The sequence below is a fragment of the Malus domestica genome, chromosome 13 (assembly GCF_042453785.1).
Source record: "Malus domestica chromosome 13, GDT2T_hap1".
NCBI classification, from domain to species: domain Eukaryota; kingdom Viridiplantae; phylum Streptophyta; class Magnoliopsida; order Rosales; family Rosaceae; genus Malus; species Malus domestica.
The window spans coordinates 1,305,625-1,323,554 of NC_091673.1; the positions used below are offsets into that span (position 1 = coordinate 1,305,625).

Below are 17,930 nucleotides of genomic sequence, written 5' to 3' on the forward strand. Positions count from 1 at the left end.
TTCTTATGTAATACAGACAACACCAAACACTAGATTCGTATTACATAGCAGTATCTGATGACGGAAGTCTTTAAAGGAAGAGATTCCTATTCGTTTCTTTTATAAAATAAGGATTAGTTGTGGGGTCCACACCACATTAAATTTTAACAATCCGAAACTTCTATTTTTCAAGTTGTATCTCATAGATCATCCTTACAAAATATTAGCCAAATCGGAAATATTTAAGTCATCTAATTGGGTTCAAAGAAATGAACGAATACTTTGTTATATAAGAAACAATGAAATTTGATCTTGATAATTAAATAGGCAAATAGTTTCGGATTGAATTGAATTTTTACCAAGATGATCTATGAATCGAGACTAACAAAATAAACGGTTCGGATAATTGAAATTCGATATGAAGTGAACCCCACACCTAATCCCCATTAAAAAAAAAGGGAATCTCTTTGTATAAAGGGCCTAATCCGATGACTAATGCGGTATGCTAAACTAGGCCCATGTATCCAACTAACCCAAAACTTGGGTCGGGCCTAACTGACCATATAAACTTGGGCTGGGTCGAATTGACTCAAAAAGTAAAGAAAACAAAAATTGGGGCCCAAATGCAAATCGTTTCCAACCGTATGACGAACGTCCACCGGTTCAAGCAACAAGCTGCCACGTGTCGGATTTCCTCCAGCTTCCAATTTCGTCGGTCCAGTTTAAGGCGCTGAGGGAAATCGAGAGAAGTCCTTACTCGCGAAGCAAAGCATATTTCTGAAATCTCCCCAAAAACCAGAACCGGAAAGCGAGCAGCACAGAGATCCGATGGCATTGGAGTGGGTTGTCCTCGGCTACGCCGCCGCCGCGGAGGCGATCATGGTGCTCCTTCTCACGATCCCCGGCCTCGACGGCCTCCGCAAGGGCCTCGTCACCGTCACCCGCAACCTCCTCAAACCGTTTCTGTCGGTGGTGCCGTTCTGCCTCTTCTTGCTCATGGACATCTACTGGAAGTACGAGACTCGCCCGAGCTGCCATGGAGACTCCTGCACTCCCTCGGAGCACCTCCGCCACCAGAAGTCAATCATGAAGAGCCAGCGCAATGCGCTCTTGATCGCCGCCGCCTTGATCTTCTACTGGCTCCTCTACACCGTCACCCACCTCGTCGTCCGCATCGAGCAGCTGAACCAGCGCGTGGAGCGCTTGAAGAATCGCGACTGATTCCACTCGGTTTGCATATCGATTTCCAAGCTTTTAGCTTTATTTTGTGTTTCGACGGAGAGATTATTGGGTTAATTGCACTTCGTTTATATCGGATTTTGGAATTTCTGTGTTATGTGATGCTATAATATCGTGGCATTAGCAATTAGGGTTTTGTTTTAATCTGGCACATGGATGTTACTAATCCGTCTGAATTTCTGGGAATGTTACTACTGCGATTATGTGATATCAATATTTGATCTTCTTCATCTACATATATTTTTTGTTTGTTTGTGTTTTTGGAGACTGGGTTTAGATTACTTGGAGATAACTTGTAATGTAGGTATTGATTATTTACAACTTTAGATTAATATGCATTTAGATTTGTGAGGTTGAATGAGTGATTATGGATGTAAACACCCCATTTAGGCGTCGATCGTGAACAAACTTGGACTGTCCGTTTTCTGTTCAATTGTTGATCTAGATGGACTAGAGATTAAGGTGCCATAGAATAACAATAAGCGCGATTCGTGTAGCCTGTTACAATTTTCCGGTAGGCTTGTGTAACGACTTACTATGCCTTTTTCATTATTGGGGATTGGCTATGTCACTCTCTCTGTGTCTCTTCCTTTTGTTCTTAGCCTCAACTTAGTTTCCCTTCACTCGTTAATTTATTGCTGACGGAAGGAACACATAGTATGTTCTATTAGAGTTGTATGATAACCATACAAGGCTTGGTGGTATGGATCTAGGAGGCCACAAAACTGGAACTTGGCCTACTGCTAAGCAAAGAGCCAACCATCTAATCTTGCTGGCTGCTTAGGAGAAAAGAAAAGGGTTGTTCGCAGTCTAGGACAGGGGTTGGTTGTGTCGATCACACATTGCCGTTGTCTGCATTTGTAGTGTTCTAGTAAACCTAGCTTCGAGGCAAGCTACCGGACCGAGTTGTCCCCCACACGGCATGTATCAGTCATGACCCTCTCCATTTGTAAGAACTGGCTTCTGCTTGTCTGAATAGTGGAAAGCCATTTTCTTTCAGAAGAACATTGGAATTCAGTTGCTTTCTTACTCATAGGTATCGGGTTGGAGGTTGTTGGTTTTGGGGGGGGGGGGGGGGGTTCTGTTCTTAGCAAACAGGGCCCGGAGTTGGCCATGAGTTCATAGGAAGTCTATGTAAGATTGTGGATTTGTAATCTAATCCTTGTTCTTGTTATAAGTTATAATTAGTACCTATAGTAGGAGGATATTCGCTTGCCTGTCAGGAGTAGTTATTGCAAAGATACGCATTACGAGCTTTCACAACAGGATCATTGCGTTCCAATTTACGTCAGGCTTATCGTCGTGCTTGTCTGAACGATTGCTCGTGATAATCTGTGGGAAGATGCATGGATAAATACGTTGGCCGAAGAAGTATGTTCCATTGGCCTTGACATTAGCAGAGGAATTCATTGCCGGAATGGCCTGAGATGGACACTTGGAACACTACTACACGAAAACGCTACGGTTCCAGGTGTTCAATGCCAGAAGAACAAACAATGCGCATAAGGCCGTTGCCGTCGATTTTGGTGTTGAACGGAAAGAAATTGTCTAGAGGAGGAAGAAGTATCTTCTCAAGCTCAACTTAGCTTCTGACCTGGTATGGGGATGCTATGTGAACCCAACCTATAAGAAAAAAACGTCACCGAGTTATTTTGTGACGATTCGAATTAGTGTGGCTGCACCTCATGCTTACATTGATTTAATCTTTTATCTTCTGGATTTGGGGCAGTGGTTTATTGGACATGAACAAGTTTACAGAGAAGAAATTTGTGTTGCATCATATATCGTGCGGTTAATAATTATTTTAAACATGCCATTGATTTCAATACGCCATCATACATATGCCATTGATATGCACGTCAATACGCCATTATAGACTACTATCATAAAAAATAAAATAAAAATTTACAAATACAATTGGAGATTCGTCAATCTTTTCTGTTTGTCTGGCCATCATATATTGTGCGGTTAATAATTATTTTAAACATTTTTATTTAAAATTAAGCACAAATAGTACTTGATAAAAACTGATTGCACGATATATGATGAAGGATACAATTTACGGATCCTTAGAATCCTCACCAAAGAATCCGGAGATAATCCTGTTGGGAGTATTTTCGGTGAAGGAGACTAACTAAAATATATAATAGAGTATTTGCGGTGAAGAAGACTTAACTCAAATATAAGTATAAATAAAGAGTAAACTGCCGATTTGCCCCATGAACTATCACCCAACTTTCGATTTTCCCCTTGAACTTTTTAATTGGAAAATTAAGGACTTAAACTAATTTTTTTGGCCGATTTCCCCCCTACCGTTAGTTTTTCATAGATTTCATCCAAATTAACGTTAACTCTTATCATGTGCAAACCACATAACTCTCATTTGTGGACAAAAGCGTTACTTCACTAGACATTCAGACACAAAATCTATAGAATCACACATATTTGCATAGGTTTATATTATAGAAATCTAAGGTTTTCAATTATTTTAAAGAATGAAGCAACCGAACTACCCACACATGTTGTGCACATGCTTCCATTTAACAGAAATTTGGATGGAATGAATGAAAATTTAACAGCAGGGGGCGAATCAGCGAAAAAAATTAGTTTAAGTTCTTAATTTTCCAATTAAAAAGTTCAGAGAGGAAATCGAAAGTTGGGTGACAGTTCAGGGGCAAATCGATAGTTTACTTTGTAAATAAATTCCATAAAAGGAAGAAGTATTAAATAAATTGACAGGGAAAGAAACCCTCCTGTCAACAAGGTCGCAGGGCCATTTGGCGGGGAAAGCTATCCTTTGGCGGGGAAAATTATCCAACGAACCCCGGGCCAAGCGAGCGAAAGTCAACCAGTTCCAGTCCAATCCAATCCAAACCGCCACGCTTTTCCTTAATCCACTCCCCCATTCTCTTGATCAAGAATCCCCCTTTCTAACCCTAATTTCCTCTCCCGATTCCGCTTCGCATCAATCGTTGACTTGATTGAGCTCCTCTTCTTCTTTCATTAACCGACATGGACGACATGAAAGACAAGTTCAAGGGCTTCATGAAGACCACCTTCTCGTCTTCCTCCTCCGCTAAATTCAAGGGCCAAGGCCGAGTCTTGGGATCGTCTTCTTCCTCCGGCACCGCCGATTCGGTCCTCACTCGCCCTAAGCAGACTCCCCAATCCAATCCCAAACCCCTTCCCAATTCGAATTCGAATTCTTCGGTCGCCTCCCCAAATCCCAGGCCTTCGCCTCAGAAAGCGCAGATTCTTGATCAGAAGAAAACGCAAATTCCTGACCAGAGCAAGGCGGAGCCGTCGGGCAATTCGAAGCCTGATCGGAAAACGGATTCTGGGTTTGATCCGTTTGACTCTCTGATCACGCCGGGGAAGAGATCCCAAAACGGGTTTACGCTAAATGTATTCGAATGTCCGATTTGCGGGCAATCGTTTAGGTCGGAAGACGAGGTATCCGTGCATGTAGACAGCTGTGTTAATGCTCCTGTGGAACACAAAAGTGTAGAGGGTGTTGGCGTTTCGGGGTCGCCGGATAACGGGTCTGATTCGTCGAGGAGTGATTTGGAAGCTTGCATTGGTACCTTTGCTTCGGGAAATCCAGCTGCAGGGTCGGTTGAGGTTGTTCTTAGGCTGTTGAGGAATATAGTTAAGGAACCGGAGAACGTGAAGTTTAGAAAGATTCGGATGAGCAATCCGAAGATACGGGAGGCCATTGGTGAGGTTGTGGGAGGCATTGAGTTGCTGGAGTTTGTGGGGTTTGAATTGAAAGAGGAGGATGGGGAGATGTGGGCATTGATGGGGGTTCCTAAGGAGGAACAAATTAGTTTAATGAAAAAGGCAATAGCATTACTGGAACCGCCGAAGGTACAAGAAGTAGACATTTTGCCATCCATTGCTTCACTGAACGTGGATGAACCAGTTGAACCAAAGAAGGTCGACCGGCAGGTATGTTAACTCTTTATGCTGTTTAGCGTATTAAGTGTCAGTCTGTGGTTGGTTGCTTGTTCATTCTTGTTTCATCTTTTATGGCAGTCGTAGCATGCTAATAATCATTGATCATTAACTTATTATATCTTGGAATATCCTTCCCGAAAGTTATAAATGTATGTTATGATAGGATTATAGAATTTCAGTGTCGATGATTGGAAAGCAATACTATAACTCGAAAGTGACCAAAAACTTCGGTAGCTACTTCTAAATTGACATGGGATCCCTGAGTTAATTGCTCGTCTTGAGACTTGCATTGGTTTTCAACGAACTCTTTAAATGGGCATTGATATTGGTCAACTAGGCTGGTTTCAAAGTAGGCTGTTAGGCAGAATATAAAGAAGTGACTTCTTATTGTATGATAATATAGTTTGTCCCATTCCATTTATTCACAAGAAAATCAGGTACACACTCTTGAAGAATTCGATGTTGCATTGTATGTTAAATTTTAAACCAAAAGTTTATTAGTAGAATCCAGTTAAATGATGGTAAAAGCACTGCAGCCCAAAATTCCAGTGAAAATGATGTGAATTATAGAGAAAATTTGCAATATTAAGGTTCATCTTGACGTTTAAGTAGTTGGAAATCAGATAAAATGTTCTGGATTTCTGGCAACCATTGAAATGATCAAGCTGGTTACAGATCAGTGCTTATTTTAAGTGTATTCTATCTAATAATCTGAGTGCTTCCTTCATTTTGTTTACCATTGTTTTTTTGGTACTATTAAAGTTAAACACATACCCGTATTTGTTATTGTGGGATTCCTTCGTTTTGTAAATAGTGCTTCCTGTTTCAGATTTATGTCTCATTCATTTTCTTTCAATTAACTACTTGTGGTTTACTGAAATTTGTTTCTTGTGCAGACGAGGGTCTTCTTTTCGGTCTCTGAAAGTATGGCAGCAAGAATTGAAGTACCAGCATCTTTCTACAACCTCACAGCTACGGAGCTGAAAAGAGAAGCTGAAATGAGAAAGAAAAAGATTGAAGATTCACAGATGTTGATCCCAAAGTCGTTCAGGGAAAAGCAGGCGAAAGCTGCTAAAAGGAGATACAGAAAAACTGTTATCCGGATCCAGTTTCCCGATGGAGTGGTGCTCCAGGGCGTTTTTTCTCCTTTGGAGCCAACTAGCTCATTATACGAGGTTAGTCTTTTACCATCCTCCTAATCCTTTAATCAATTGTCATTCTAGAGTCTAGTTTAGCCAGTTTCATGTGGTATAACAGGGTGTGATAAATATTCACTAAGGAGTGTGCACGTATATGTAATATGTATAGATATGTTGGAACAAGTTTCTGCTTCATTTTTCAGCTCTCATACTAATTTTCCAAGCAAACAACTATAGAAATCTGCATTTTCTCCAACTTTTTAGTATTTCGTGTATCATCCTGCATAGTATGTTTCGTTTTTTAAGTTTGAATAAAGATGTAGTCTTTGATGTCTAAAACAAGTTTTGCTTGGAAAATTATTATGTAGCCAGCCCAAATGAGGGAAATGAAAACGAATCTAAACCGTGATACATATACACAATTTGTGTTCGAGTGTATTTGTTCCTTGTGCATTTGTTTCAAGTTAAGAGTTCAACGTTTTTTAATTTTCTTTTTTTTTGGTCTTGATGAACCAGTATGTGAGCTCAGCATTGAAGGAGCCTAGTTTGGAATTCGAGCTGTTAAATCCTGTAGCTATCAAACGGCGGGTGATCCCTCATTTTCCAGCAGCAGGAGAGAAAGCCGCAACACTAGCTGATGAGGATTTGATGCCCTCGGCTCTTGTCAAGTTCAAGCCCATCGAAACAGATTCGGTTGTTTTCACAGGGCTGTGTAACGAACTCCTCGAAATAAGTGAACCACTTACGAGCGGTTCAGCTGTTGCTCCTGTATAAGCTTTTAGCCGTCGGTATCTTGCTGCATTTGCTTCTCCCATTCATGTTGTAATTGTTGAGCCAAATAATCCTTTGGATGTTCATTTTTTCGCCTTACATACACAATAGACCACGCATGAGATGAAGCGTGTATTTTTTTGTGATGTTGATTTCCCTTGCCGAAATCCCAATGAATTTTATCTTTGTAAGACAGATGGAAAGGTTATTTTCATAATCTTTTCAATGAAGGACATGAAAGGAGTGCTTCTTTAGGGGAGTTGAGTAACTCAGAAGAGTGTAGAAACTACTCTTTTTATCGTAGAATCCGGAAGGAAGAAGTGGTTGTAGCTTTGAAGAAGATGAAGCATAGAAAAGCAGTAGGCCCAGACGATATACCAATCGAAGTGTGGAAAGTTTTGGGAGAGACAGGTATAACATGGCTCACTGACCTTTTCAATAGGATTTTGAAAACGAAGAAGATGCCAAATGAGTGGCGAACGAGCACTTTGGTGCCTATCTACAAGAATAAGGGTGACGTACAAAATTGCATGAACTATAGGGGTATTAAGCTAATGAGTCATACAATGAAGCTCTGGGAGAGAGTCATTGAGCATAGATTGAGGCAAGAGACACGGGTTTCGGACAACCAATTCGGGTTCATGCCAGGGCGCTCAACCATGGAGGCAATCTATCTCTTATGAAGATTGATGGAAAGATATAGAGATGGGAAAAAGGATTTACACATGGTCTTTATAGATTTGGAAAAAGCGTATGATAGGGTCCCAAGAGACATTCTTTGGAGGATTTTAGAGAAGAAAGGAGTACGAGTAGCATATATCCAAGCTATAAAGGATATGTATGAAGGAGCAAAGACTGCCGTAAGAACTCATGAAGGACAAACCGAAAGCTTTCCCATAATTGTAGGATTACATCAAGGCTCATCCTTAAGTCCTTACCTTTTTGCGTTGGTAATGGATGAGTTAACAGGACATATTCAAGATGATATTCCTTGGTGTATGCTTTTCGCAGACGATATAGTGTTGATAGATGAAACTCAGGAAGGGGTAAATGCAAAGCTTAACCTTTGGAGAGAAGTGTTGGAATCTAAAGGTCTTCGCCTAAGCCGATCAAAGACAGAATATATGGAGTGCAAGTTCAGTGCAAATGGAGGCCAAAACGAGTTAGGGGTGAGGATCGGAGATCAAGAAATACCAAAGAGCGACCGTTTTCGTTACCTAGGATCTATCTTGCAAAAGAACGGAGAATTAGATGGAGATCTCAACCATAGAATACAAGCTGGATGGATGAAGTGGAAGAGTGCATCCGGCGTGTTGTGTGACCGCCGTGTGCCACTGAAGCTCAAGGGAAAATTTTATAGGACGGCAATAAGGCCAGCGATGCTGTATGGCACAGAATGTTGGGCGGTGAAGCATCAACACATACACAAAATGGGTGTAGCGGAGATGAGGATGCTTCGTTGGATGTGTGGGCACACGAGAAAGGATAAGATTAAGAATGAGGATATCCGGGGTAAAGTAGGAGTAGCCGAAATTGAAGGCAAGATGAGAGAAAATCGGTTACGGTGGTTTGGACATGTGCAACGAAGGCCTACTGACGCTCCGATTAGAAGATGCGACTATGGGACAGAGGTTCAGGGCCGAAGGGGTAGAGGAAGACCTAGGAAAACTTTGGAAGAGACTCTAAGAAAAGACTTAGAGTACTTGGATCTAACGAAGGACATGACACAGGACCGAGCACAATGGCGTTCTAAGATTCATATAGCCGATCCCACTCAGTGACTTGGATTTTCCAAGTCTCCAATCGAGAAGTTTTCCTCACTCGGGAAATTAAGGGAACACTACCCCAACCTACATGCTCCACTCAGAAAGCTTCAACATACAAGCTTCAACAAAAGAAAATTCAAAGAACTTAGCGAAGAAGGTTTTGGTGTATTTAACACAATACGTTGAAATGAAGGAAAACTTATTTATTGATATCCCCGATAAGCTACAAATGTGTACATATACATGAGTCAAAATAAACAAACAAGAGGGAGCCTTCACAAGGGTTGCTTAGGAGAAGTCTCAGCAGTCGGTAGAGCCCCAGAAAGAGAAGGCACCGGAGGGGGATCATTCGGAACCTCAGTACTGGACAGAACCCTAGAAGGAGGAGGCATCAGAGGTTGATTATTTGGAGCTTCATTACGCGGTACAGCCCCAGAAGACGAAGGCAATAAATGCCTTTGGAACAAACCCACAAATCTCTGATGATCAAGTAAAACCTGACCATCAGTTTCCTTCATCTGGTCAAGCTTCCTCTTCATGTTTGTAGCATAGTCATGTGCGAGCCGGTGCAACTGTTTATTCTCATGCTTGAGCCCTCTAATCTCCTGTTTGAGACTCATCACCTCAGCCGCCAATGATTCAACTTGGCGGGTTCGAGCAAATAGGCGTTGGGCCATATTAGACACAGAACCTGCACACTGAACACTGAGAGCCAGCGAATCCTTAACAGCTAACTCATCAGACCGTTTGGAAAGTAGTCTGTTATCTTTGGGAGTGAGAAGGTTCCTGGCCACCACCGCAGCAGTCATATCATTCTTCATCACGGAATCCCCAACGGTAAGAGGACCAGTAGGGGAGACGAAGGATGGGCGCCATATGTTGTCTGGAGAAGGCGGGGCTGCCTCTTCAACAAGGTTCAAGTCAAAACGACGGTCGGAGGGGCCAGACATTTTCAAAGGTGTTGAAGAGAGAAGAGGTTGGACAAATCAAGATCTTAGAAGTGCAAGAATGGAGCTTCTACTGGTGGAGATTCAAGTGTGCTTTGGAACTTAATGCCAGCCCCTATAAAAATCTGCACTCGACGGATCTTCAGAAATCGAAGAGGCGCCTGCTCAGAAATCGAAGAGGCGTTTGCTTTCTCAAAAGCTGGGCTGCTTAGAGACCACGAGGGTTGATCTCAGAAATCGAAGAGGCGTTTGCTTTCTCAAAAATTAGGCTGCTCAAAGACCACGAAGGCCGATCTCAGAAATCGAAGAGGCGCTCGCTTTCTCAAAAGTTGGGCTCCTCAGAGACCACGAGGGCCGATCTCAGAAATCGAAGAGGCACCTACTTTTCCAGCCTTGTCAGCACCTGTCACACGCACACTCAGCTTTGCGGAAATTATGGGCATTTTGTCGAAGACTTCTGAGGAAGTAGAAAACACATGAATCTTACTGTTCAATCACCCACTTCCCACACGCAACACTAGCTCATGGGTACCACAGATAACTTTGCCAAAGTTCTCTGCCAAAATTGAGCACGTAAAGCTTGCAGCTCCCACTACATCGCTCTGACCAAGAAAGGTAAAAGAATAGCAAAGAAACAGCACTAACAAAGTTTAGACCCATAAATTTTGAAGGTCTAGCTACCATATTATTACCCACAAGGGTAAAGGAACAGTACCACTGCTGGATAATTGGAAAGTCCCTGTGTGTCAACCTCTGTGCTTCGTGGCAAGGTAGACTAGTAAACATGCCCAACCTTTACTCACACTCGAGAAAACACTACCAATAAGATTGCTTGCTCCAAAATCGAAGAGGCACTGTCCTCCGAATCTCGAGAGCCAGACTCCCAACATGACTACTTTCTCAAAAATCGAAGAGAGGGTAAAGGAACAGTACCATTGCTGGATAATTGGAAAATCCCTGTGTGTCAACCTCTGTGCTTCGTGGCAAGGTAGACTAGTAAACATGCCCAACCTTTACTCACACTCGAGAAAACACTACCAATAAGATTGCTTGCTCCAAAATCGAAGAGGCACCGTCCTCCGAATCTCGAGAGCCAGACTCCCAACATGATTACTTTCTCAAAAATCGAAGTGACACTGCTCCCCGAATCTCGAGAGCCAGACCCCCATCATGATTGCTTTCTTAAAAATCGAAGATGCATCGTTCTCCGAATCAATCGAAGAGACGCTCGCTTTCTCAAAAGCTGGGCTGCTCATAGACCACGAGGGCCGATCTCAGAAATCGAAGAGGCACCTACTTTTCTAGCCTTGTCAGCACCTGTCACACGCACACTCAGCTTTGCGGAAATTATGGGCATTCTGTCGAAGACTTCTCGAGAGCACATACCACTTTTTCAAAGTGCTCTGACAGAGTTAAAACATGTGAAGCTGGCAGCTCCCACTACTGTGCTATGACCAAGCAGGGTAAAGGAATAGCATTACTACTTGTTGTTAGGGAGACTCCTATATATGTCGACCTCCATCCCCAACGGACAGGCAGACCTGCAAAAATGTTCAACCCTTCCTCATATTTGAGAGGGCACTCCCAACGAACCCTTTCGAAATATTCAGCTTTCTTTCCCCCCGATAATACCTTTGCAAACAAGCTATACTAGAGCAAGAATATCTCATATCATCAGGGTTAAAAGCAAGAGTATCCCATATCATGCTTTTTCCCTGTCTTTTCCTTTGGCCTTGTTGTTCCCTGCAAGACAAGGAGAAAGAGAGCAATCAGTCAGCACTTGGAATCAAGCTTCCAGCCAGGAACTGACTGCCTGGAACCCCTTACCTGATTACTTACCTGGCATTGCTCTCGAGTACTCATCTTCAACATCTTATGTTTCCAGGGAAGATACCGCATCTGCTTGAGGAACAGATAGGGCAAGTGCGAAGGATACAAGGAAGCATGTGGAGACAAGCGTAACAGCACACGTGCCGATACATCCATTACTCTGTCAAAAGCAAAAGTATCCCATATCAGCAGGGTCGAACGTACTCTAGATTTGATGGACTTGTTTTGACCCTCAAATTCTTCAGTCGGCTCTGGAGGAAACCAGAAAACCCTCCAGCTCAGTTCAAGAATAAGCCTGTGGAAAGTTACTTCTTCAAAAGCAAAAGTATCCCATATCATCTCTTCTCATCTTTCTTCTCTTTATCCTTCATGCTGCTGCAAGATGGGGAGAAGGTGAACAATCAGCCGGAGCTCTGATTGCTTACCTTGTCTGTCACCTCTTTCAGCAGATCCCCTAGCTCGGCGACTTGGGAGACTCCTACTACATGGTTTGTATCGCGCTTGACCAAGCTTGAAACTACAAGTAAGCTTCAAGTGAAATTGATACATTACCTTGTGCATCTCTACCAGTTAAAGATACCACCCCTGGATGGAGGAAGAGTACTTCCAGAGAAGATGCCACATCTACCTATGAGACAGATAAGGCAAGTCAAGACGATACCACACTCCGATACTTAGAAGTTTCGTGATTACGAGATCATTCTCTCACAATATCTCCTAATGTCATTTGTACTAAATCATTCACTTGTACTCACTAAAGGAGAGCTTGAACCTATGTACTTGTGTAAACCCTTCACAATTAATGAGAACTCTTCTATTCCGTGGACGTAGCCAATCTGGGTGAACCACGTACATCTTGTGTTTGCTTTCCTATCTCTATTCATTTATATACTTATCCACACTAATGACCGGAGCAATCTAGCGAAGATCACAAAAAGCGACCGTTTTTGCTGCCTAGGATCTATCTTGCAAGAGAACGGAGAATTAGATGGAGATCTCAACCATAGAATACGACCTGGACGGATGAAGTGTAAGAGTGCATCCGGCGTGTTATGTGACCGTCGTAGGCCACTGAAGCTCAAGGGAAAATTTTATAGGACGACAATAAGGCCAACGATGTTGTATGGCACAGAATGTTGGACGGTGAAGCATCAACACGTACACAAAATGGGTGTAGCGGAGATGAGGATGCTTCGTGGGATGTGTGGGCACACGAGAAAGGATAAGATTGGGCATGAGGATATCCGAGGTAAAGTAGGAGTAGCCGAAATTGAAGGAAAGATGAGAGAAAATCGGTTCCGGTGATTTGGACATGGGCAAAGAAGGCCGACTGACGCTCCGGTTCGAAGATGTGACTACGGGACAGAGGTTCAGGGCCGAAGGGGTAGAGGAAGACCTAGGAAAACTTTAGAAGAGACTCTAAGAAAAGACTTAGAGTACTTGGATCGAACGGAGGACATGACACAAAACCGAGCGCAATGGCGTTCTAGGATTCATATAGCCGACCCCACTTAGTAGGAAAAGGCTTTGTTGTTGTTGTTGTTGTAATTCTGCTGCTGCCTGCCTCTTTGGGGTCGGCTGCTGGGAGAATGATGTTAGCTCTGCTACCTTCCCTTAGTATTGTAGTATTGATTTCCTCATGTAAAACCTATTTACTTTTCATCCCACACCACATATAAATCTTTGTAAGCTCAAAAGAGAAGTGGCTGCAAGAAGTTGTACCTTGCCCAAGTTTCGTTTGTTTATATTTATATGTAGTAGATCTGTAGTTTAACGTACTTTGCTTCATATATTTAAGTCATTTTCAACTATTTTCTACTTAAGAGTTTTATTTACGTTCGAATCTGGTTAAGTTAATAAGCCTGGTTTCTTTATAACAAATTGTGATCAAGGAAATGGATGGAAGGGCCCTGAATTTCTAGGTCCGCTCCCTCGCACAGCTTTACGAGAAGATGGCACATTCTTGCTGCTTTGTGTGCTGCAAGATAAGTTAGTAGTTAGTTTGAAATGTGCCTTTGCAAGCTGTGGAGAGAAATGGCCATGATTCGGCCTCCACAACCTCCCAAAACTCAACCTCATGAGGCAGTGAAATAAATTATTATTGAACTCGTTATTTACAAAATTTAAATTTAAAACATCTAACTATAAATACAAAAAAAAAAAAAAAAAAAAAAAAAAAAACTGAATGACGCATCACAGCCAAAATTAAAGCTCTTGTAAATTATTTAGCTGAGAAGAGAAAGAAAAGTTTTGCTCTCCTTTACTTTAAATGGCAATTGCTAAGAGGAGAGTAACATTCCCCTCAATCTTGTCCTTCTTTCGCACTGTGTTGCATTCAGTTTGGAGCAGACCTGCTGCTGCTGTGCCAAGATTTTCTCTGCCTCACGTACTCATTCTTTACCTTTTAACACGTTCTTTCCATTTTTGGTCGTAGGGTATAATGAATTTAGAAGACTAATGGTCAAAAGTTCTTAAAAATGTGTGAGAAATAAAATTAGTTGTGTGAATAGCACTATTCTAATTTTAATAGATTGTAAATTAATGACAACTTAAGCATTGTTCAATGAGTTGAATACCAAAATTTCATTTCTGAAAAGCGATAAAATTAAGTACGACTTATATATGGTTTTATTCGTATTTATATCAACCTTTTGTGATAAGAAATTTATACATACAAGTTCTTGAATAATATCAATGTAATTAGTGTAGTTTAGTAATCGGAGTCTCTCAAAATTTGACACAAAATTAAAAGAGATGAGCTTTAAAAGGGAATATTTAATTATTCTAGTTGTGGATATAAAAACCAAAAGGTCACGGTCACAACCGAATAAAATACTTACATAGATTTTTGTTTCCAAAATAATGAATTTTTAAATTGCAGAAGTTAAAATGTGTAGATTTTTTAAGGGGTGTGCTATCCACACACCCAATTTTACTTCTCACACACCCCTTAATAATTTCTGTCCGTTGATCTTCTTCAATTCATCCGATCCGACAGCCGAAAATTTAAAAGGTGTGTGAGAAGTAAAATGGGGTGTGTGGATATCACACCCCTTTTTTAATTCATGTGGCGTGCCAAATTGTACATTTGAAATGTGGTGATGATTAAACTATGAATCGGCCAAATGTAATACACACACACATATATACACATATATATCTATACATATATACATATGTATATATATGCATGCTTCCTGTTCCTGTTGTGGCAGGCCCATGGAAATTTAGAATCAAGTGCCTGTGCGTGGTCAACTTTGCAGTATATGCTGGAGAAGCTAAAAAAAGGGGAGATGAAGGGATTAAATTATGACATATTTTAAATTTTGAAGGCAGCCTTAGCACATGGTTTTGTTCATTCAAAGATGATAACCGGTGGCCATGCATATTTGTGAATTAAAAATAGAGAGCTCAAGTTCAACTGCAGCATGTGTGTCTCATTAAATAATATTATTCACAAAAATAAAGCATTAAAACACACACACACACGCACAAAATCTTCGCACACGTATCGAATTGTCATCAGAAAGAAATATTGAAATGTCTACTCAGTGGCCCGAGTTAGGATTTTATTATATTTGAATTACAATTTCGATCAAAATTTTTTTTATTGCACCGGTTGTGTTGAGCCTCTAGTGGCTACTTATTAAATTTACGAATATTCGCTGAAAGCTTATGATGACATCTATCAATAGTTGATGTGTTCTTCTAGTATTTGCATCTGTCAAGGTGTGCCCAGGCTAGATCATTTTCAAGACCTGCCTCACTACCTGCCAAGACTTATATAGTGAAGCTTTACGTCAAGCATATGTTGCGCACAAGAAAAAGAAGAAGGAAGACATGGGAAAGAAGAAGAATGTTGAAGAAGGAAGAAGCAGGAATAAGTTGTAATTCAACGTTGTTCACTCTCTCCTTAGTTAGGGTCAAAGACAATTGAAGAGAGAAGAAGCAACAATAGGTTGTAATTTAACGTTGTTCACTCTCTCCTTAGTTGAGGTTAAAGATAAATTTATATATGAATTTACGTAGTGTTAAGAAGTTGTTGGAGTCATGAACAACCATTGGCCCCAAGCTAGCTCCGTTATTATGTCTACTTGCAAGAAAATTAGCTAAACTATCATTCGAGAAACACAATATTTTTTTACCCTATCATTATAAATCATTGTTCATGAAAGATGTCAAGTTATAATCTTCGTATACGTTAAAACTCCTAAAAGAGAATGAAAGAGTAGAGATATTTTAGAGGAAAACGATAAAGGCTGCAAATTATTTAAGTGGGTAGTCAATATTGGAATGTTGATGATATGCATTTGCATGTTTTTATCCTCGAAATTATATGTTTTGTGTTCATTTAAGTTGGAGTATTTGCTTGTTGCTTAGCTTAATTGTCCTCATTTTACTGTAGTGTGAAACACCAAGTTTCAACCACCATTAAAATACACCACAGAAACTATATAAATGTGACCCGTCGGCTGTCGCATGTCACGTATAACATCGGTTGTGTTATTTCGATCGTTTGACAAATGATTGCTCAACTATTTGGTCCCCATGCCAATATGCACCATGATCGAAGTAAACAAACCAAAACAGGTGGCATATTGTATGTATACTATACATATAGAAACGATACCAACCAATACCGTTTTACTAGGATCAGTGTGGCTTTAAACGGAATGAATCTTGGCTTGGAAGGAACTAGATATGATAGTTATTGTGATATATGAATGGTAAAATTCATAATTGAATAATACTTGGTTATTCAAGAATGAGTAAAAATTCATATTCAAGAATTTTTCATGTTTGAATTATAGAGCTTTGTGCTTATGATCATAATCGTTCATATTATGAATCACTTGTAAAATTCCTCTCTTCAAAAAATAAATTAAAAATAAGGTCGTTTAGTCAATTTATTGTAGCAAATACATAGACGATATGCAATGCTTTTACCAATTCCGTTCATCTATTTTTATACAATTTGATGATTAAACGACCTTAGTTTTAATTGATTTTTTTTTGGCAGAGGCGATCTTTAAAGAGTATTTACAATATGAATGGTTCCGATTATAAATATAAAGTTCTATGAATCGGTAATGAATAGTTTTGACTAGGAATACTCATTCTTTGAGTAGTCAAGTATTGTTATTCCACTATATATGTATGTGTCGTATTTACATTGTGCGAGTCAAATTTGAAACCTCTCTTAACCAGTTTGAGATTGAGTGTTAGCATGAATTCCACATTGGAGAGAGAGCAATAAGTCATGTTTGAAGAGGCTCGTATGCGGGACGTCTCGAAATAAAACTAGGACCGATAGGCTCATTTAATCGAGATTTAGAAGATGAAATTTCACCCCCACCATCAATAGATTTAGCCAATGCATTTACAACACAACCTAAAAAAGCCTCATGAACCTCTTTAACAAATAATTTTTTTTGGTAAAACATTAATTTGTTTTTTTTTTTGGTCAAGTTCAGCTGGAACAAGGGGCGATGTGCAGATTTTAACAAGGTTTAAGGAATGAAAAGAATGTTGCATTTACTAAGAGCTGGTTTGGAAAGTTATTTTAAATGATTGAAACTCATTTAGAGAAAATATTTTTAGAATCAATACTTATTAAAAATGCAAGTTAATAATAATAAAAAAAAACTGCAAGAAGCACCAATTAATCCTGTAAAAGCATTTGCATGAGCATTTCAAAGTGCTTTTGGACTCCAATTTTTTTTTTTTATAAAAATGTTTTCAATCATTTAATCTACAAGTATGTTCCATATAAGAGGGTTTTTTTTTTCCATCCAAACTATATGGGTTAATTGAGTTGTTTGTTACATTAAAATATCGAATGCACTTAAAAACAAAGAATGGTTAGATATAATATGTATATCATGTGCGTAGACGTTCAAATTACAGATCTACAACGTAAACCTCAAAATATCATTGGGAAGAAAAGGACACTAGAACGTTTTTCTTGTGCAACACATAGGGGTTCTTCATCTTGTGGTGGAGCTCACAATTTCTGTGAGTGGGGGACACGGCCCAGCTCACAGTCACGGTTTGAAAGAGACTGAAAACTTCCTTTCCTTTTCTCTGCTGGTGGAAAATTAAAACAAAGCGACCGAGAATTTAAATTTGCTAGTTGTAGAAATATTGAAGAGTAAGAGTGTCGGGATCAACAACTCCTCTACCTAGACTGTACTAAACTTAAATTTTTGTCGACGTTAAAGTGCTGCCAGCAAGCTCTATTCTACGAATGACATGGTTGAATATCTTATTTAGGTTTTTCTCAACCTGATATACTTTCCATA

General features: G+C 40.2%; 2 protein-coding genes across 2 annotated transcripts; both read left to right on the plus strand.

Moving 5' to 3' along the window:
- Positions 1-660: 660 nt before the first annotated feature.
- On the plus strand, positions 661-1,452 carry LOC103414375 (uncharacterized). The gene has a single exon (XM_029091658.2). The coding sequence runs from the start codon at positions 808-810 to the stop codon at positions 1,198-1,200; it is 393 nt and encodes a 130-aa protein (XP_028947491.1). The 5' UTR covers positions 661-807; the 3' UTR covers positions 1,201-1,452.
- Positions 1,453-3,940: 2,488 nt separating this feature from the next.
- LOC114820503 (plant UBX domain-containing protein 2-like) lies at positions 3,941-7,276 on the plus strand. Its single transcript, XM_029091286.2, has 3 exons — positions 3,941-5,166; positions 6,072-6,350; positions 6,831-7,276. Exons 1-3 carry the CDS (start codon positions 4,231-4,233, stop codon positions 7,086-7,088), a joined length of 1,473 nt encoding a protein of 490 aa, XP_028947119.1. The 5' UTR covers positions 3,941-4,230; the 3' UTR covers positions 7,089-7,276.
- Positions 7,277-17,930: the final 10,654 nt, after the last annotated feature.

Bases quoted from the DNA above. Each gene is read 5' to 3' on its own strand.
- LOC103414375 (XM_029091658.2), top strand. From the start codon at position 808: ATGGCATTGGAGTGGGTTGTCCTCGGCTACGCCGCCGCCGCGGAGGCG.
- LOC114820503 (XM_029091286.2), top strand. From the start codon at position 4,231: ATGGACGACATGAAAGACAAGTTCAAGGGCTTCATGAAGACCACCTTC. The intron at 5,167-6,071 runs GTATGTTAACTC...TTTCTTGTGCAG, and splicing joins CAAAGAAGGTCGACCGGCAG to ACGAGGGTCTTCTTTTCGGT. The intron at 6,351-6,830 runs GTTAGTCTTTTA...TTGATGAACCAG, and splicing joins CAACTAGCTCATTATACGAG to TATGTGAGCTCAGCATTGAA.